Here is a 22,801-nt window from a genome sequence, read left to right on the forward strand (position 1 = left end):
ACTCATTGAACAAGGATAATGCAATCATCAGAGATCTCCACGTAGACATCCACTAATCTTGAAAGCATTCCCTCAAAAAGCATCCTCATTTAAAACAAAGTTATTTGTCTACAAAAGACACCAGCAGTTTAGTTAGAACTCTTTGTATCACAACTGATTAAAGATCAATTCTCAGTATTTCAGCAGTAGTAACAGGCAGAGATCAATCACAAGCATTATCTGATGCAACTACCTGATAATCTCATTTTGTGATTCAAATGTACCCCTGAGAGAAGAGGGGAGAAAAAAGGCATTTTATTTCTCAAAACTGTATCTTTTCTTACTGTGACCTTCACCCTTTCTTCATGAATTACTGTTAGACTACTTTTTTTTTTTTTCATTTAAAAGGAATGATCTTGCACAGATAGTAACTTGATAACACATATGAACTTTTTGTCCAGTTCTACAGGTTTGCCAAAACCAGAAAGACCTTTTGGTGATGTAGTTAAGGCTTCCCAATCTGTATTTCTTTGCTGAATGGAGGAAAAAAATTATCAATGCCATGTCCTCCCTTTAAATAAGGCTTATAAAAACTTATTCCCTAAAAATACAGTGCTTAGTCTGAATACATATTCATAATCACTTATTCAGAAAATGGAATCAGAGCAAAAGTATGTCAGCAATACTAAGCAAGTCTTGCAGTGGATCTCGGCACTATCTTATTATTTTCATTATATTTGCAAATATATGCCTTAAAAGTCATACTAAGCCAAGACTCAGGCTAGTCAAGAATCACCAGCACGATGTATTCACAGTGAATATGATCTCCTGTAAGTTGATATTTATCTCACAGCAGTATTCAAGGGAATAGAGAATGAAGGGCGAAAGGCAAATTCAGTCGGTGTAGCATCAGACCTGCCAGAGTCCTGCAGCTGCCACCCCTACTTCAGCTCATTCAGCTCACACCACAACCACCGACGCACGCTGCCACCCAAACCATGCTTGTCCTTTCATTTCAGCCTCCAGACATCTCCAATTTCAGTCCTAATTTCTAATTAAAACACTGCACCCTGACCTGAAAGGTATGATGAAAATCTCCTAATATATTAGGCAGAAAGAGGAAAGGCATGGGGACGAAAGGACTGATCAATGTTTCAACACTGTTTCACTCTCAGAATTATTCGGAAATTTCTGCTTTTGATGAGAAACACTTGTGGGGGTTATAATTTGAAGTGTTACAATTTCAGTTCTGTCACGTTTCCTTTACATTATAGCCCCCTATGTGGAGGTGTTACAATTCAGCAATAATATTCACTCTGGCTGGATGCAGCCATGTAAGCTCTTGCTTCACTACAATTGTGACTATAATTTCAACAGGAATTTGGAAGCAAGCAATTTCGGGAGATTTACGGTGGGAGGAGCACAAGAACACAAAAAAATTTCGTCAGCTTGAGGCAGGCAGCTACTCGGGAAGCAGAGAGCTCTGAGGAGAAGTTGGGTATAATAACTCTTCTATCCCTAAATACACCTGGCAGGTAGAAACATATGAACAAATGAACAAAAATGTTTGTCATTAAGTGGCAGCATCACCAAAGAAAAAATAAATTGAATTTTGCAGCAGGATTACATGGGAAACTGTGAATGTTGCTTTCTTCTCCTCCTCTTGTTCAATTTGTTTTAACCACTGAAATTGCTGGCAGTGTTGTGCTGGCAGAATCCAGCACTATAACGCAGTAAAAAACCTGGACACCACTTAGAGAAGTCCAATCTCTTACCACCTGTGTACACCTATCAGCAAATTTGGAGGTACGTATACCACTGGTTGGACCTTGGCTGACAGTGACATCTCAGCCACAGAAGCAAAGCAGGGCTCATGTTCCAGAGAGGTACGTTAAGTGCATGTTTCTTGTCATCACCCAGCTAATTGCAAAAGGGCTGTTAGTACTACAGTTGAGTACAAGCCAAATCACCCCATCCTATCCTTGCTAACACGATTCCTTGCAATCTTCTTGGTACCTGTGGAACCCACTAGACAGAAGAATTATCCCACCTGGTTAAACACATGGTCAAGGACTCAGTTCTGACATTTGCCCATGTTCTTGTCAGCTACAAAAGAGCCACTTAGCTGTAGACAGACAGCAAGACAAAACTCTGAATAGGATGATGTCAGTCTCCTGGAGCTCCCTATTTGCACCTCCTCCTTAGTTCACAAATGAAATGGTTTAAGCATACTGCAAATAGATAGAGAAGATTCATCCCACCTTCTCAGAAAGGTAGGATCTTTTTAGGCTACGGTTATTTTGAGCTGTGCTATGCATTTTCCAGTTGCACTGAGCAGAAAAAAAGAACGGGGACCTTCAGCCATATGACATACCCAAACCATGACCATGGCAGTGACACAGCATACAAGAACATGCAGACCATTACATGATAACACACTTAGTCTCAAAACTAAATTTCACCTATAAAGTCTGGCACAAAAAAACCCCAGACAGATATCACTTCTTTAATCACTGTACATTGCATAACAACGTAATAAACTCCTTAAAGTGTTTAATGCAAAAGAAAGGCTACCTACTCCCTCGGTCTCCAAGCCTGAAAGTTGAGACATCTCACAGCATGACTAACTACATTTCAAAATGAGGCTCAGTAGCTACCAGCAATTTATCAGGGCAATCTTTATGAGACGTTTATAACATTGCTTATGCTGTGTATATGCAGCTAAGATAAAAAATACCACCTTAAAAATAAACTGAAAAACAATAAAACAAAGTTGTAGTGTTTAGAGATGCTATCTGACTTGCAATATTTTTTATTGTTTCACCTATTTCAGTCCAACATTGTTTACCTAGACAAATGAAGGTTGGAAGAAATACAATCCTCATTGCTTTGCAATACAAATCATACATTCTAAAGAATCTTCTCTGACTAGACTTTCTGTAATCTTAGATATACTTAGAAAACAAGCTTCTCCCTTGATGCTGGAAGTCCAGAATTCCCCCAGGTACTATAGGACTTTGTGAAAAATTAATTTGCACATCATGGCAGGCATGCTGGCACCAGAATTTTCATGAAATTATTTCCTATCTAGAGATTTTTACCTCAGCTTTCACTTACAGCTCATTAAAGGCTTCTTTACTTTCCACTTAGAGATTTATGTTTGGGTTCCATCCCAATGGATCTACAAGTCATCAGATACAGCACAATCCTTTCCACTGGAGTAGATCCCAGGGTTCAATTATAAAGAGTACTACTTCATCAGCTAATATGCTGGGCACAAATAAATTCCCAGACAATGTGGAAATGGATTTACCAGGCCCACATGTAAGCCTATGTTAAAATTCATCCTGCGGAATAGATTTTACGTGCTGAGAAAGGGGCCAGTGTTGCTCTTCGTGAAGCAGACTTGCCACTTAGGTGATGATGGAACATGACCATATCCAAACATATAGATGTGATGGATATATAGTGGAGATATACAAGCTAATTTTAAGCTAGCAAAATGAGAAGCAGGGTAAAACAACACACCTTGAGCTCTGGGTTGATGCAAATAGATTGTTAACTGTATTAGAGTCAAACAGTTTGGAGGCTATACTTTTGGGAATCTCTGTTACTGTAGACAAAAAAAGTGCTGGCAGGATGTAAATATTCAGAATCCCATATAAACTCTTCTTACGTAACGTCAGAGCGATCCACCTTGTGCGCGGATCAAATATAATAATGTTATTTTCCACATATCTTCAGCTTTGCCAGAAGTGATGATTACCCCAAATGCTGCGACAGATAATGAATATGTAAAAATTTTATGTGGCATAATAGGACCCAGCGTGAATGAATTTGAATCTAGCTGGATTATTTCATTAAAAGTTGCAAATTGCATTGTACTTACAAAGCAGTACCTGAAGCGCCTTACAGAACCATCTGGTCCATGTTAAGTGCAATGTAAAGAGCATTCACACATCAGGAATGCAGAAAGGTAATTTGGTATCCACTGTGGTCTCCTGCTGTCTTAGGTCCAAGGTCTAGACATCAGACCAAGGAGATTGACTCATGCACAGGCAGAATGTCAGAAGGAAAGGCTGACTACCACAGGTTACAGAGCTTAAAGGAAGATTTCTATGCCTGTGAACATTAACTCTCCAATTTGTGCTGAGAGTTGTGTGTCCAAACTTCAGTATCTGTAATACAATGCTGCAAAGCAAGAATCACCTGGGAAACCTAGGCATTTCAAAGATTTACAGTTCTAGAAAGTGGGTAGGCAGATGTAGCCAATTACTGTGACTGACTGAGCATCCTAACAAACTGTACTGATAGCAGACAGCTTCGGCAGAATCTTAGGACAATTAATTTATTTGAAAGTCCTTGCAAATATGCTGAGAGCATCTTTATTAGCAGCCTTAGAACTCTTCCTGAATGCATCTCAACTCTCTAGAGGACACCCAGAATCATCATCCTTTGTCTCCAGGTTTATGCTTTTCCTCCCTCTTTTTGTCCTATATGGTTCATCACCAAAAGGGCTGCCTGGCTCATGAGGACCACTGATGCGTTCCAACACAACCTTTTACTCTGCACTGCAACTAGTTAGGATCCACTTTTGCAGTGGCACTGGTTAAAAAAAAAAAAAAAAAAAAAAAAAAAAAAGGCAGGGGCAAGACATACCAAAACCAAATACAATTCTCCCCAGAATATGATCACATCCAAGGAAAGTCCTTTCAGACAAGGAAAGAGGAACACCCCTTCACAGGATGAGAAAGCCTAGTAGTTAGGACTCATCTCCAAAGTTAGAAAACTGCTGCCTCAGCTCTTGCTTTTCCTAATTCAAAGAAAAAACATGAAAGAACCCAAAGACACAAAGAAAGAACTCAACTCTTCCAAATACCCAGCCATGAGGTTACAGGCTCTTTTAGGTCTGTGGCTCTAACCTCTCTCACCGCTACTCCCCTTTTTTGGGGGAAAAAAGTATCCTTTTTCTCATTCTGGGTTTTTCTTCAGGTTGTACTCAGATCTCTAAACAAACAGACGCATCAGGCAAACAGGACTGGTACTCTGTTAAGACTGTGATTTTAATACACCAAAATCAGGATACATATCCAGGTCTTACTCTGTACTTGGAAGGAGGTAATAGAACACCAGAACATGTAGCCAGGGGTGTTTTTTCCTAATAAAGTAACACATTTGCTTTTTTATCTAAAAGAGGTTCTAGTTCACTATTCCATCACAAAACTGGTCTATGCCTTAGCTACTTAGGAGTTACAATAGTCAATACAAAACCTAAGGGAATACAATTTAATCATGTCATACCTGACGTCCTCTTCATACAAAGTTAATTAGGCTCTGTTCTACAAAGTCAATTTGAAACATTTGTCTCAATAGCATTATCTTAATTATTCCTCATCAAAATGATACCACCTCCTACTGTGAACTAACATACTTGTGTAAACAAGAAAAAAAGAAACCTTGCAGTCTTGAAGCAGGTTCCCATTTTAAAACTCTCTAGTGTAAATACTAATACAGGCATTAAGTATTCAGAAGGAATACAAATAAGAAACTCACGTGTTTCACCACTTCAAGGATCACTTTTCCTACTGAAGACTATTTTTAACAGTACTGCTGAAATACAGATAATCTGTTTACATTTTATTAGCACAATATTTTACTTTCTGTAACAAAGTACCCCGAAGTATGAATAGCCAAGAATTCCTTGCAAAAGAAAGGTAGTATTTTATTCTCCATCTACCACAAGCAAAGCTAAATAGCCTTTCCCTATCTGAGATACTCTTAATTCAAAAAAGGTCAAAAGTAAAGAAGTGTGTGGAAAGGGCTTGCAGCAAAACATCTTTATTGGATATCAGCACTGGATTAAATACACGTTTGGTAAACATGCTGTTTACAGACAGAAGTACTTCTCAATACCAGTCTGGCAACTAGGTCCAAAATGTTCAATACTGTTATTTAATGTTCTTTGACTCATGGATTTAAATATACAGGAGATTTTCAGACTTAGAGGTCTAGGTTTTTAATTTCATGTCTCTGTCTACACAACAGTGTAGAAAAAAAAAATCAGCTTCTGCACACAAGTGCCAAAAACAAAAGAAAAAAAAAAAAGCTAGCCTGAATCAGCAATTTTACCATAAGCATATACTATATATCAACACACTATTAAAGTCCAGCACTCTGACTGTAAAAGCCTATACTTGGTCTATCTTTCAACTTTCCTACCAGCATGGGATTTGGCAAGTTTTCAAATACTTTGATTTTTGTATCCTTCTTATTAGTCTTGACAAACTGTATTGTATTAGACCCACCAGTAAAAACTGGGTGAACTCCGCGTATGTTAGGTGTCTTTTTCTATCCTTTCCAAAATGCAGCTGTACAAACTCTGAATTCCAGTTAAAAGGAATGTGCTGATGAATCGTGGTCTGGCCAAAAACTTGCTTAGCATCCTCTGGGAAGAAAAGAAAAATGTTCATTTAATAATAAAATAAAATAACAATAGAGACAAGCATGTAAACAAATATGATATTTTCTAACAGGAAAGCAATACTGTTCATATAAATTAGTAACATATTGTAAAGCAAACCTAATTTTTCCATTTACCAAAATTATCATAAAGTTTTGAATACCCTCACAAACAGTTTCTGAACAATCTTGCTATTTGTGAAGTTTTATACTCACCGCAATTGATTAGAAGAGACCCAACTAGATATTCAAGTTTCAAAGTCAAGCAAGAAAAGATTAAAATTAAAAGACAATTTATAAAAAGATGACTAGAACTAACCAATTTTCAGCATAATCTTTTCAAGCTGCTAACAATGAAAGTTTTGTGTCACTATAATTCAGGCTTCTGTATTATTCCCAGAGTTCTCCACATTCAAACAAATCAACTACAAAAATACCAGTACTTCAAGATCCACTTTTCTGTAGTTACCTTACAGAAGCAGTGACATCCAGGACAGGGGATGGGGGGTACATGGCAGGCAGGTACACAAACTTCTCCCCACCTCCAGCACTAAGCAGACTTTAACCCTAGACCTCTGCTACCAGGATGGGGGCAGCACGACAAATTTGTTTGATCACACTGAAATGCAAGCTTTGTAGTTTAGTTCAGTTTAGGAGTCATAACCAGGCAACAGTTTATCCAGGCTTGGCGGACTTTTTGGTAATACATGGCATTTCTGGTGAAGAAACAACTATTTGAAATACAGCAAGTTGTACAATCAGTAAGATGGACCATACACTGCTGGAACTGGGCTGTACATATTTGAACTAATGGCAAGAGCAACAAGATCTGAGGAAGTACCTGTCTCACACGACGGTGCCCACTTCAGTGTGACAGTCTGTCTCAGCCAAAAATATAGGGCAAAGATATCTTCCGACAAACAAGCTCAAGACCAGAGGTTCCCAACTGCTACACACCTTTCTAATTGCCGTACAACTCCTCCAGCAACGTCAGCAAAGAGCCAGCTCCTGTCTCCTGCTAGCTCCTGCAGGCACAGAGAGCTGGTTCCCAGGAGACACTCCCTACCCACAGGCAGGGCCAGGAGCTGGCCTCCTGCTCCCTTCACGCTTTGTAGAAGAAAGAGCAAAGCGCAGGAGCCCAAACCCTGAGCTCCTGTCTGTCTCTGCGAGCAGCAGAGCTGGGAGCCAGTTCCCAAGCGTGGCTGGTGCCTGGGGTCAAGGAAATCAGCACAGCTTTGTGCCTGCTTGTGTGCAGAACAAGCTGGGAGCCACCCCGCCTGGGAGCCGCCTTCCAGCTCATCCCAGCACCACAAGCAAAGGTGGGAGCCGGCTCCCTGCGGCCACGAGGTCCTGCCTCCTGCGCAGTTGAGTTCTGGCTTCTGGTTCAGCCCATGCCAGCCAGGCACAGTGGCTCTGCTGACCCAGGGAAACCCAGCCAGGGTGGAATTCCCACTTTTAGGCAAGGAGGCAGGAGAAAGTGAGAGCAGGGTGGCATGGCTGAGAGCCAGGAACATGTCAGGAAGCAACCAAGTGAATGAAGGATAAAGACATAGGAAAAAATGGTCCCAAGGATGTAAAAGGGGCAGGCGTCCTGCTGCAAGGACCCGAAAGCACTGCAGTTGGCGTTACCCAGAAGGCAGCTTGTTCTAAAGCAAGGGGGTTTCACAGCGAGCAGAGATGATACTGCAGACCTCTTCCCATCCCTCAACACAGTCAGTAGTTTCATCTTTAAAAACACACCACCCACTGATCCCAGGGAATCCGTGGTGAAAGAGCAAGTTGGGTTTAACTTACAAACAGGAAGACTGACCTCAGCTAACCTCAAATTCTTAAAATTCAGAACTTCAAGTCCTAATGTCCTATGAGAATTTTCTGCAAGCAATGTCAGTGCCCCCAGGACATCATTGTTCATTCATGTCTTCAAGCTCCACCACAGCCAGCTTGGATCTTGTCTGCCAGCATTCTCCAGGAGCAAAATTCTGCTCTCAAGGCAACGGGAGGGAAAGCCAATTGGTTCAGGGTGAGGTCCTGTCCCTCTATTGAAAGTCTTTTATTTAGGATGCTTCCTACTGACACAACTTGAGGCACCTTGTTGCCACATGTTATTGGAGATCACCTTTCTAAAGTTCCCCACTTTCTGCCAGACTTCCTTCGAAGAAGGCAACCAGCATGAAGAAGACGGCCTGTATTGTCTGCAAACAAGAGGAAATGAAGGCTGTCTCTTCCTGGTAGCGACCACTGTGCTTTTCCAGAGGAATGAAGATATTCACAGAACAGCTCCAGTATGTGTCTCTCACACAGAAATCAGGTGCTCATCTGCTTCCTCCTTCCCTCTCACCCCACCTCCTGAATTTCCCCAGAGCAAAACACTGATACTGTTTGGAAGAGATTAGGAACAAGTCACCATTTACCAAAAACTATGCTTGGTTGCACTCCAGATTTGTCTTTGTCAGAGAAAAAAGGTGCTTTCTTACTTGATTTGAGGTAAGAAATAGGAAAAACTTAGCTAGTATAAAAGCAGTCTCAAATTCCTTTTGATGGGGCCAGGCTCCTCACAATCTTTACTTCAGCTTGTTAACATATGAAAGTTACAGAGTGTCCTCTGATTATGCCACCAATTTTATTTTAATTCATTATCATACATTAGCCATCTTGAAGTAACAATGCACTTTGCTTCCCCAACTCTGTGCCCTGTAAACCCTCCTTAGTTGGGGCCCAAAAGAAAAATTCCAGCTGAAGAAAATCAAACATCGAGAAGTGAAAAGAAAAGTAATTTCAGACTAAATACAATGTTTAATTATTGGCATTATAAGGAACCCACAGCAATGGAACTTAAAACCTTATCAAGCCACCTAGGAATATAGCAAGGTCTATATCCAGGGCATTTGCATTCCCTTGTCTATTTTAGAGATTAAAGGCTACACGCATGCCTCAGAAGTTCATCTAAGTACAAATATCCCTCTGCACAGTCCAAGCAGGAGATGCACACTTAATTTTTGCTATGACTTGGAAAACACAGACTGCTGCATTAGTGTAGGTACTTAGTACAATAGTAAGAGAACTCCCTACACTCCTTGATCTTTTCAAAGTCATACTGTATATTGACTGGGCAACTAATACAAAATGCTTTTTTGACAGAGTGCATGTTGGATTATATAGTGCAGGCAGCTGACTGCAAGATTGCCTACTGTGCTTCTACTGATTCTTTGATCAGTATCCTGTTTAACACTGCCTTTTTACACATACCCTGTATTTCCTTTTTGCAACTATTTATGGTTCACGAACTCCTATATATGCTCAGTGGACAGTGTTTTTCCTCTTTCCTCACTAGCTCTCATCACCCCATTCATCTACAATGTCACTGACTCAAGTCTCATCTGTAGTCAGATTGCCTGATTCAGACATTAAAGACCGTTCATACTCCATGAACAAATCTTACATGTTTTAGCCTGTGATTTAACCATCAAAATGTATCCAATTATGTGCTAGAACTCACTCCAAGTTATTGTTCAGTTCTAACAGTATCATCTCCTAATCATCTAAGTCCAGTATTAAAATAAAAAATGGACAATTTTAAAATGTAGTTTTGCCTTAAACCTGCAGCTGAAGTTCCACGGCTACCCACAAGCTGCTGAACTAAACACAGTAAAACATAGAGGAGCAGCAATGTCCTTCAGTAGCCAGGAGTTATTTTGGTTGTTTAGACCTTTTTTTAAAGGAACCTGTTTCACAGAGTTGCAGAATAATTTGTGATGGAAAGGACATCTGGATGTCATCTGGTCCAACCTCCTGCCAAAGAAAGTCCAACGAGGTCAGGTTGCCCTGGGCCATGGCCAGCTGAGGTTTGAGTATCTCCAACGATGGAGATTCCACAACCTCTCTGGGCAACTGTGGTTTGATCCTAAACCAATATTTAATCAAAATATCTGATAAACAGAAGCTTTAAATCCATACTAAAACACTATTTAATTGTTTTAGTTTTAAAAAAAGCGAAATGTTCATTCTCCAGTGTCTGGAGCCGTAAGAGCACAAGATCTAAAGCTAACAAAAGATACAACCATTTCTGTGTTTGCATTGTTTGAACCAGGAGCTGTTGGAAAGAAAAACGAACAACAGGTTGAAGATTTTAAACATTCACTTTTAGAAATCCATGCTGTTGTGTCAATCTTTAAAAAAATTAAACTTCAAAACTCAATTTTAAAATAAATTGCAAAATTCTAAAACAAATAATTGTTTGTCCCTAAGCTTCCTCTAATTAAAAAATAGGTACCTTGTCATTGGTTTCTGATCACTGTTCAAAAAAGTTGTTCTATTCTCCCTCCAGGTGAACTGCCTGCTGGTTTACAGTAGGGTCTTTGGTCCTTTGAGTCCTGGGGACTTTCTTCTCTCCAGTGTACTGATGTCTATGCTTAAATGTTACTGTACAAACAAGTATACTGCATTCACATTTCCATGCTGTGATTAAGAATTATAATAGAAATAAAGCATGCTTTGGAATAACTACAGGCACTCTTGACACAACAAAGACTACCAATATTCCCCAAGTGAAAACTGTGTATTTGGAAATTTGAAATTTTAAAAGGAAAAAACCTGAAAGTCATTCTCCCACTATATTTTACATTTAAGAAAAGTCACTTGACAGAACAAGCTACTAAAATCTTTACAGGGTACAGGCCATAAATATCTGATGTACTAAATCTGAAATTATTTTAAACTATTTATTTGTGCAAGTACATAAGTTTTTCATGCAGTGTCATCAAGTCCAATAAAGTTAATACTATCTCAATGTATAGCTAGAAAAAGATTTTATGATCATCTACAAAAAAACCACTGTCCTTACAAAATAGCTGCAACATTTTTGCAGAAAAGCTATCATCATTGGCTCTATTTTATACAAGTTATATGTTCTATAGATTTTATATATGTTATACCTTTACATAATTAAGCAATTTGTGCATGGTATAGAAAAACTGTACCAAAACCCTAGGCCTTGAGAAAAAATGAGATTACCCTCATGATATTGGTAATAGCAACCTCTGTAAAGAACACAGGCTACCTTCTGCGAAGAGGAAAACAAAAGACAAACTTGAAAAGACATAAATTATCATAAGTTAACAAGAGTTCCACATGCACCAATAACCTTTTCAAACCCTTCTGGCAGTAACTGCTTCTATATTCATCACACTTAAGGCCCTGAAGAGGAACATATGAGCATTATAGCTATGACTTGGATTAAACGAAGTAAAATTAATGCAAAGAGTGTGGAATAGATATTTTAGTATAAAGAGATAAGTTTTTTTAAACCTGAATATGCAAATCCCCATCATTCTGCTCAGACAAAAGGTGATACCTTTATAAAATCATGTTTTGTTAATGGTTAAGCACTACTGTTCATGCATTTGGAAACAGTTTCCTTTAAATGGCTGTAATAAAAAAGTGCTTTTTTTCTCCCAAGGTAATTTAAAATAAATCCTACACAGAAGAAAAAGCAAAGAAGGAAGTCCAGCTGGTCAAATTAAACTTTTGATGAGAGTAGCTGTTTCAACATCGTGACTAGGAAACCCCAGCACATTGCCAACTGCCAAGCAAGACCTGACCTAAAGCTCAGTGGAGATGAGAACAGAACGATTTCCACAGGCTTTAGTCCTCACTGATCATTTGAAACAACTCCACATCTTCCATAAGCTTCATGACCCTGAGTGTACCACCAGGTTCTGCAACCTCTTCCCCATGACCCACCCACAAGCATGAGGAATCAGGGTCCAGGCAAAGTGCTGCAGGAGGAGGAGCTTGGAGAAGCCTCATCTGACATCCTTGATCCTCCCTGGTAAGCCATACTGTAGGGACACCTGCACCTTGGTAACCCCAACCCCCTGACCTGACTTCCCAGGCTTCCCTTGGACCTGCCTCATCCCTGTGGACTTGTCTGGCTGACCCTGGTCACTGTCACCAGACCTGCTCTTCTGTCCTTGCTCAGGTAGCGTGGGACTGCACCCCTCGTCAGTGAGATCTGTGCCCATGCCCTGGCCCCTTGGCACGCTTGCTCGGCTGTAGACTCACCTGTCTGGTGGAGCAGCTGGCCCTTGCTGCTCCTGGCCACAGAAGTAGTACAATAAACTTGTGCAAAAGCATACGTGTACAGAGACATGTGCATACATACATGTCAAAAATACTCAAGTAATAATATTCTGTATTATCTTGTTTTACTGGAATTGTTGGGGTTTATCCAAGGTTTGGGTTGGCTTTTTTTCTTTGGGTTTTTTGTTTGTTGTTTTTTTTATTTACTGTTGTGAGCTTCAAACACACAGCTAGTTAAAAGTTTATTTCCATCCTTCTACGGTCTGGCACTAAGTGTCCTGTAATGATGACTTTTTAGTTTGGAAAACATATGCCAACATCACATCTACTCAGCTAAGATGTGGAATGATGGGCAGTCCAAGCACTTGGCTGGGTTGTCCATTCATCCCCATTCACCCAGAAGAGGTACAACGCTCTGGAAGTACAAGCACTACAATCATCATCTTCATCTCGCTGCTGCTTTGTCAAGGAAACGAGCTGAAACAGTTTTATAGTGGCCATGCTGTAAATTAAGTAACACATCAGAATAACTTGATTACTAAGGACTGCAAAGAAAAGGTACTCATCCCTCCAACTTCCCTCAACAAAGCAGTAAGAACAGGAAGGGCTGTTACAGCCACCTTCTTCCTCAGGTTAGAAGCCCTGAAATAATACACTAATGCTGTACTTTCACTGCCTCTTAATTCCTCGCAAAACGTGGACCACAATCTATTCTGCAATTCTGAATGAATAAAAAAATTAAATTAGGTTCTTTCCTTCTTAAAATATTACAATATTACAAGGAAGGTATCTGGTAGAACACTCAAACTGAAGCTGGCACAATAGAAACAGAGCACATAAGCTGAAGATAATGGGATTGCATTACATGACTCAAGAAGGGGGGCAGGGGGGTGATTTGAAAAAAGATAGTAGCTCAGGTCAGTGCAATTTATCTGTGCTCTATCATGTGGTACTGCTACTGTTTTAAAACAGATTCATTCAAAAGAGTGCAAAACTCTCCATTAGTGCACCCAATCTATTTAGACTAAGATGAGTTTCATCCGCACCTGAAAAATAAGGCTGCACATATACACTTGCATATAAACACCTAAAAAGCAAAGAATTTACTTCTTTTGATAATCTTCTGTGTGTGCATGCATGTGTAAGTGGTAGCTTATTTTTTTTCAGGCCTAGTTACTCCAAATTCAGAGAAAATCCCCAAAGACAAAATTAAACTCAAATAATAAAAATGGTCATTTTAACCAATTTAACTATGTTGAGCTAGTCCAGCTGTGGACTAGTGCTGAATTGTAATGCACAAGCAGGGGTTTCTGCTACTTAACATAAGCCAGTGTTGGTTGCGTGTAACCAAAGCTGTCATATCAAATTCAATGCCCTCGTTTCCATGTGGGTAAGTGAAATCATCATCTGGACTCATTTCTGTTACCCCTATCATGGAGATGTTAAAAACACAGGACTTTCAGAATCCAGACTGACTCAACACCCTTTTTTATAACTAGCAGGGGCTGATTTCACTGTAATTGTCCAGGAATACAAATTTACTTCAGAATTCACATGATTGTTTCCCACAGCAGTTTAATATACCAACAAAAGTGATAAAAGCAAACTCCTGGCTCGAAGAAATTATCCTAAACTTTACACTTTACTCTCCAGCACAGACTTGAGAGCTCTATTTCTTTAACAGCTATTTTGCTTAGATAGATGGTATTAAAAAAAAAATAAAAAAATCACTTTCTTGCAAAGCATTAACATACATTTTCCCCCACTTAAATACTTCAATTTCAAATGCACCACAAAATGTACTCCCACAACAGTACTGTATTAGTATAAAACTATTTTAGTTCAATTAAAATGTCTAACTATCTACCCCCAAACCTACCTAAACTGTAATTTTCACTTTGAGCACTTCCAACATGTTCTCAGTTTTGTTTTCTTTTATCAGCTTATCAAATCAGGTCCTGCATTCCAAATGTTGGAAAAAAATAGTCATTAACTGCTAGGTAACAGCAGATTTTCCAATTTAGAAAACTAAATTACACACACTGCAAAAGTATGTGTATTTTGCTATCTGAAATTTCATATTAAAATTTGTAACAGCAAAATCTTTCCTAGCTCTTAGGGCCTGCTGAAGTTTTTACCTTCTAATCTGTAATTCCAGGACAATTTGAAAAAGGAATGGGGGAAAAAAAATAAAAATCAAGCTTAAAGTGGTACACTGCTGCTGCCACAGTTTAAATATATTCTGGTGTGGAAGCTTCTGGTTCCTCCCCAAATGCTGCCTAGTAATCATGTTGGGCTTTTTTTTCGCAACAGGATATACAGCTGTATGAAAGATGGCTAACCCTCAGCTTACTGTTAACCAAAGAGTGACCTCATATAGTTGAAATTTACTCTCAAATTGGCTTTTTCCCCACCTTTTCCACAACTATTTCTTTCTTTTTAACTAGCATGAAGTAGCAGCAGAAAGCACAGTATTTTAGCCATCTGAGCATGTAGTATCCTTGAATTATGCCACCAACTGGAAGTGCTTTCTGTTACCTCTATCTTTTAAAATTGGAGCCATTATAGTCAATCATGCAAATCTACAGTTAGCCTTCAATAAAAAGTGGATTTTTGACCCACTGAACTGGGACTTCTAAGCAGTTCTTCCGATCTCTGACAAGATACCATACAACACATACATGCCAATCTGATACTGGTGTGCATCTACGTTCAGTTGTTCAGAAAACACTGCTCATAAGTCATTAAAACAGGTCCAAAAATCAGGGTGGGTCTTTTTGTAGTGCAAATTGATCATTTAAAGAAGTGCAATAAAGCTCCACATATAGCAAAAAATGGATGCATTCACAACGTTTTTTCACCTCCAGGTAACATACTAACATCTGGAGCACATCAACGGAAAGCAAAAGCTTATAATATTTGTTGGGCTGCCCTCATAAAATGAATTGGTTGACTCGGCACATCTCCAGGCAGAAAAGAGACTGTACTGCGACAGCCCCAGCGGAGTGCCAGCACCCTCAGAAGCAGTCACAGCAGGGCAAAGAAGCAGGAGGCTGGAGTCTCTCACTAAAAGTGTCTGCTTCCATTCAGATGTGAACCACATCCATTTTGTGGTTGGAAGAAGCAACAAAGATCATATAGCACCTGTTGTACCCAGAGGTGAGATTAAGACCAGCATTGCTAACAAAATGTCTTTCAGATGTTGTAAGTAGGCTTTTAAAGATGACAATGACCAAAAAATCCCCCAAAAGCCCCCAGCAAACCATAAAGTCCAGTATGAACCCTAACAAAAAAGTTCAGCATGCATTCCCTTTTAGGAGAGAGGCACTAGCTACTGAACAAAATTCATTTGGTTGTAACTTAATTGCCCTATCCAAACTTTTCAACAGGGAAAGAGCAGTCTTACAGGTTAATTTTACGTTAATGAAAACATTATCACAGCAAACATGCTTGTGCCTTTATGATTTTTCCCAGTCAAAAGATCCATGATAAGCTTCAAGTTTCACCCCTCTGCTGAAAATGTTCTCGCTTTTTATCCTCTTACCTTCCCCTGCTCTGGCTGTTCATGCTCTTGTCACGTCTAAAAACTATGAATTCACTTCCTCATGACATATCCATACACTGTCCAATTCAGCTTGGCCCTGATTTTTGACTGAGATACCTAAGCACTTCTATTACCTCTGCTAAACATTGCAAATACCCAAATAAAAGCAAGCTCTTTCCAAGAGTACCATCAGTCTCAGCAGTTAAGACTCTGGATCCAAGCTTGTCTGCTTCTTCTGTCCTCCTTGGATGTAAGGGAAAATAACATGAATTTATACACGAAATATTACATAATTGACTTACAGAAAAGGTGTTCAACATTTTTCCAAGATGCAATCCCTTAAAAATATTTCTACTTGAGCTGTGAATATCCATAATTTCAGCTTACTGGCAAGAGCCTTACATTTCTTTATTACCTTTCCTGGCCTCATTAGAAGTGAGCAACAAACTGCCAGAGCCCAAAGACCACAGGTTTGGAAAGCACTAGGCCCCATGAGAGCATAAAGACTAAATTTACCCCTTTTGCCCTGAAGAAGAAGAATAAAAAAACCAGATCAATTCCACCAAGGTAAACAGCACAACCTGGCTAACTAAAATAAAATGCCACTTCTATTTTCTCCATAGAAGATAGTCGGGGGGTGATGCACATGACATGCGTGGAAAGGCTGATGCAATGGGGTTTTGTCAGCCTGGAGAAAGGTGGGCTAAAGGACGACCTCACCGATGTCTGCAGCTACCCAATGGGAGGGTGAAGGGAAGACAGAGACACAGTGGAAGGACAAGAGGCAAGCTGGAACATGGGCAATCCCAACTAGGCATCAGGAAGTTATTTTTTACTGTAACAGTGGTCAAACACTGGAAGATGCTTGCTCACAGAGGGTGCAGAGTCTCCATCCTCAGAGATATTTAAAACCCTGACAGATGTTGCCCCCAGAGCAACCCAGTCTTGATGGCCCTGCAAGGGTTTGAACCAGATGGCTGCCACAGTCCCTTCCAACCTAAACCGTTCGATAATTCTGTGATCATTCCTTGGGTTTTGGTAATGAGCAAGAGAGATGCTCGGCTATCAGCCTGATGTTTGTCAATAGGCAACTTTGATTTAAAAAAAAAAAAAAAAAAAAAAAAAGACAAAACAAAACCAACAACACAGAACAAACTGAAACACCAAATTTCAGTTCTGGATGATTTAGAAAACTCAATTGTATTTTCCAGACCAAATGAAACACAACTGTGTAAAAGAATGGAGTTTCTCCTAATATTTAAAATGACAGATTCACTTTGTGACTAAATAGCCTTTGTTTTACTTAAGATGCCTTCATGTAAGTCTGCCTGGTTACATGACATTTTAGTTAAAAGAAAAAACAAAACAAGAAAATCCTGTAAAGTCAACATATGTCTAGAAACAAAATTCTCCAAAAACAGTATCAAGAAGATTTCAAAAATTGTTTTGAAGAAAATATCCTCTTTTTACATCCTCTTTTAATTAAAACTGGCCATTATTTGTGCAAAATCCAGTCCAAACAACAAAAAAAATCAGAGACTAAACAAATTTTGCATTTGTAAAGTTGCCGTTGGGATCATCATATCTAGGCAACTGTCATTTATAAACCAACAAATGTTTCACTGTGTAGGTGTAAACTAACACATCACTAGCTACAAATGGCTTCTAACCAGTTTGAACCAGCAATGGAAATTTCACTGAGAAATACTGAATATTGCAATTTATCAAGTGATCAAAGCTTATAGCCCCAGCAATTTATTTTAGTAGTTCAGATTTAGCTTTTCCTTACTTTACATGGTATTGAGTGTACCAGGCTTGGCATCACTAAGCTAGGTGTTGTGCAAGAAAAATAAAAGAATTACACATCCCGTAAGAAGAGCCAAGTCATACCAAGCAATTACAGGGCAAAGAATAAAATAAATAAGCCTCTGTAACAAAAGCAAGAGCTAGCTCACACAGTCTGAACCTAATCCTTCAGTCAGGAAAGCAATTGTGAGACTCCTGTAATAATTCTTTGCATATTGAAAAAGTATCAGAACGTTATCATAGAGGAAAAATTCTGAAGCTTATCACAATAGCTGTATAGCTATTTAAACCTCTGTTAAGAGCTATGTGTTTTTAGAAAGTTTACAAGCAAGTATTCAGGCAATTCAAGTATCAGATAAGCAAATAGGAGTGCTTAGTAAGATGTATCCTTAATTAATGTGTTTACCTAAGAACTGTACTGATATAATGTACTGAATTAATAACAGAAGCAGACACCCACAATAGCTGCTGTCTACATGTAAATAAAGTTTTGTCTTGAGACAAAAGCAGATTACATTCCTCAATTCTGCAGCTGTTATGCTAAACAAACAACAATTTGGGGTTTAGGATCCCCATTCCCTTTGCGTTTTTGCTGGGTTTTGGGGGGGTTGGTTTGCTTTTTATTTTTTTTTTTTAATTAAAGGACTGACTTGTTTTACAGCATACTCGTATTTCTCAAAGCAGCATAACACAGCATCCATTTTGAAACAGCTTCAGGTTGAATTAGAAGACCTTTAAAAAATACCCCCAAAACCAGAAAAACACACACTATACCACAGCGACATTTCATTAAGTACAAGAGCCAGAATTTCTGTCTGGTGGGAAATTCTACTTTAAAACAAATCAGAATGAAAATCTTCAAAGCCAGGTTCAACATCGGTTGGCAGCACAGACTTGGGCAATCACATGTCTTTTTGTGCCTTTCCTTTCTCTGTCAGCAAAACCAACATGGATAACACTTATTTTGCCCTTCGCTAGGGCTGTGAGAACCAGTATAAGAAAAGGAAAATTCTAGACCCTGGATATCACCACTGTTATTTATTCACAGCTCAGAACTGTTAGCTCCCATCATTTCATTTATCCATCTGAAATTAGAGATGAAGGTTAAGATGACTTAGTTTTTAAACACTGACATTTTTACTCAACCATCTTGCCTTTTTTTAAATGCCATCTAGTAAAGAATTTCAAAGGGCTCTGCTTCTTTAATGAGGCATTAAAATACAGTCATACGACAAAAAAGCAACTCTACTAAGTCTCTTAAACCCCTGGACTTACATTATCAGCTTTTATGTGCCTGTCAACACTCAACAGTAAGAAGCAATGGTTTGCTCTTTGCCTCGAATTTAAAAGCCAGCTAAACTTCCTCCCACTTTCCTGCTGAGAGCTTTAACTCCTTGCAAACTGTCAAAGCTTTGACACTTCAGCAGCAGATAAATCTACGACATGATGCAACAGCCAGGTGTAGTCTCAATCAGCCACTGGCCACTAATTTACTAGTGGCCATTTCATTCACCTCACAAAGCAATAAACTAGAAATACTTCCCACCCACCCCCACGTACCCACACCACTTGCGGATCAGCCCTTTTAAAGACATGCTAGCTCTGTCAAAGAACCAGGTACAGTTAACTTGTAACTTGGAAGAAACATTTTAAATTGTGGAGATGTCAATACATGGCTAAAATGCAAAGGCATTTCCAACCCAGAAGCTGAAGTAAGAGTGCAGCATTTTTCAAGAAAAGTAAGTGTGAAGTATTAAATACTGGAAATCCTTTACCCAGAACATTTCTCTAAATATCCACAGCCTGGATGTAGCATTCAGTGTAAAAGCTCATTGACACAAAGACCATTATTAATTTGTTTTACAAAGGTGCCAAGCTAAGTGCACCTGCGGAAGAATAAGATTTGGATGAATTGCTTAGTAGAAAATGTGAAGCTCACAGCTGGGAAGCCCTATATTCTGTTTGGTATAAGCTAAAATATTTATACCATTATCTCAGTATACAGAAAAACAATGACTGCACAGATAAGCCATGCTGTTTCTTTGCAACAATAAATTGAGATACAGACTTATAATGGCATCCTTGAGATAGTACACTTAACAGCAGTATAGTGAAAAACGATCCTTTCCCTTTTCTTCTGTTCCTTTCACACTGCAATTCCACAGTATACAAAACCCCTATTTAAGTCTCCTAACCTTGATAAGGACTTGATCCCACTCTCATTCAAGTCAATGGAAAAAGATCTCATAATTAACCTCAAAGACTCATGACTGAGGCACTGAGTGGCAAAGTTACAGGATAGTACTGTAATAATTTATTCGTGAAAATATTAGGGGGGGGTTCTTAGTGGGAGGGGAGCTTTTTTTCTTATGATAGAAAATAGAAACTAGCTTTGTCTAAAGGTAACCGTTTCTGCTGAGAATGCACAACACAGCTCTTACATCCTCCCCACTCCCAGGCATTTGCTGGGGTGGTAGCCACAAGGTACTATACAAAAGTTACAAATGCATTTATACTTTCAAAGGGGGAGAGGAAGGAATTAAAAAAACAAACTATCTGAGGTTCTGCCAATGTTGACATGTCTCCTCTTTCAAATACCTTAAATACAACCTGGCATCGGAGTTTCTCTCATCACTAGAAGGACTTCAGTGGCCTTCAAATGCCAAACAAATCCCTTAACTCACTGTGTCAAACCCCAAGGGAAGCATTTGCCAGTAGGAAAAATACGAACAAGAATGCCAAGAGTTAAAAAGTTAAGTCGGACTGATTCAGCATTCAGATCAAACGACTACAGTTCTTCCTAGATTATTAACGAGCGCTCCAAGCAACCAGAGGCTGTGATGCAGACAAGAACCTGCACATCACAGGCATTCCAAGAACCCTGGTTTGTCTGCGCTGGAACAAAACCTCTGCAAAATATGCGTGCCCTCCTGATTTAAAAGCATGCCATCTCTCATTACCTCTCTATCCATACACATGCACAAGACTGTTAGGCACAAAATACTTCCTTCATCAAGGTTACGATCAGCAGAACTTTTTCCTGAAATTCTTTCAAATCTTTTAGCATCTGTAGTAATTTTTAAAAAGCTGTTCTAACAAGTAATATAGCACACAAAAAGCACATCTTTTACAACCTCAACAGACAACCAAAATAATGAAAAACCAAAATAGACAAAAGAAGAGACAGCAAGTCTTCTCACCAGCCGCAACTTCAAATACAGATTTTTGGAGATGGTAGAAGGAATACTATGATGCTTCAAGCAATGGTAACAGGATCTTGTCAGTTCAAATGGAAAGGGAAGGGATTTTTTAACTGAGCATAAAACATGGGTGGGGAACACTAGCAAAGGACAAAGGATATGTGAACCATACATTTCAGAAAGACAAAAAAGCCAATGTCATCCAACTTTCCTTTTACTTAAAACTGTTTAACAACCAACTAATAAAACTTGAGACATATGGATAACCATGTCCAAATGTAGCAGATTAGAAATAGCAATTTTATCCAGTGTAAGTATTTAGGGCAAAAAAAATCGCCCATACTTTTTGAAGTGCAACCTCAATGTCCGAAGCTATTAAAACCTGCTAATTTCTGAATCCTTCTTCCAGACAGAATGGCCCTTATCATTAGGCAGGTGGCAGATAATCCTGCAGATATCAAAAGCTGTCTCTATAGTATCTAGAAATAAACAGTCCCCATAATCAAGTTTTAAACTGGCCTGAGTATTTCTCACGTTGTCAGTGCAAACACCACACCTCCAATGCACAGCTGAATTTTTTTGGGGGGGTGGGGGGCGGTTGAGGGGGTAGGGTAATAATGGATTTATTGCTGTAAAATCTCACAGAAGAAAGTTAAAAGGAAGCCAGCTTGAAATATAGCCAATTTAAACAAAAAATAATTCAGGGTAATTTCAGACTCAACATTCACCCAAGTCTTCTGGCAACTTTCTTGCAGTTTTACAATCATTTCCTATAGTCACCTTTCACTGCTGTTCTGAAGACCTGCACAAGCATGTTGGGGAAGAGGAAAAAGAGAAGTGACAGGTTCTCCAGAGAAAACCATGAAGATGACCATGACCTCAACTTCATATTGTGCACATGTAAATGATTAAAAAAAACTCAGCCAGGAAGTTGCTTGGCACTAGTGTAGTTCCACTACCAATGACTGTGTTTCCTACAGCAACAGATGGTGAAATAGTTTGGCATAAGTAGGACTTTTCAAATTAAGAGTGTACATTTAATAACAGTCTTACCAAAAGTAACTTCTCCTTTGCCAGTCTTGTCAAACAGCTGAAAGGCTACTATGAACAATGCATCTGGAGCACACAGGACTGATTCAAATGCCACAAACTCTTGAAAGGATATCAACCTAAGGGATGAAGGAAAAAGCAAGAGCTATGAAACCACTTGCTCACCGGAAACTGAAATACAATATAACATAGATTATACAGAAGAAGTAAGATCACAACCAAAATGTGTACAAAATGTTACCAATAGGGATTAAAATTTACCCTAAAATGCCCTATCACCAATACCATCATGAGGCCTTTATTTCGCTAGATGGAAATGACTTCGTTGAACGAGGAACTATTCCTCTCAGCAAGTCACAACAGAACATAAAATAAGCAAAGCGCTCAGCGTGGCTACTCAGCTCAGCTTTAATGTCTAACTGAACTGCCCTCTGGGGGAGCCTACCTCCCTCCACTGGCAAGAGAGAGCCAATAATGATAGGAGTAACTTCCCTCAAGACTCAGTACTTAAGGCTTTTGGAGACCTACATGCTGCCACTCACTTCAGAAGGAACCGATTGGAATGTATTATCTGTTTGCTAGCAACTTTTTAGTCATCCATTGCAGCCCTCCAGTCCTGCGTGTTGAGTCACAAATTTCAAGCAGTAGTCTGCACATCACTCCTCAGCCCAAGAGCAGTTTATTC

The 22,801-nt window shown here is 39.2% G+C and overlaps 1 protein-coding gene across 2 annotated transcripts in view; it reads right to left on the bottom strand.

Moving 5' to 3' along the window:
• SLC25A13 (solute carrier family 25 member 13) overlaps positions 1–22,801 on the bottom strand; it is a 104,712-nt gene that overhangs the window by 46,294 nt on the left and 35,617 nt on the right. For both annotated transcript variants that reach the window (XM_075049618.1, XM_075049629.1), the window contains 2 exons: positions 22,120–22,235; positions 6,285–6,424 (listed from right to left, as the gene is read on the bottom strand). In XM_075049618.1, coding sequence (XP_074905719.1) covers positions 6,285–6,424; positions 22,120–22,235 — 256 coding nt within the window. The remainder of the gene's footprint in view (positions 1–6,284; positions 6,425–22,119; positions 22,236–22,801) is intronic.

Source organism: Buteo buteo, chromosome 2 (assembly GCF_964188355.1).
Source record: "Buteo buteo chromosome 2, bButBut1.hap1.1, whole genome shotgun sequence".
Lineage (NCBI taxonomy): Eukaryota > Metazoa > Chordata > Aves > Accipitriformes > Accipitridae > Buteo > Buteo buteo.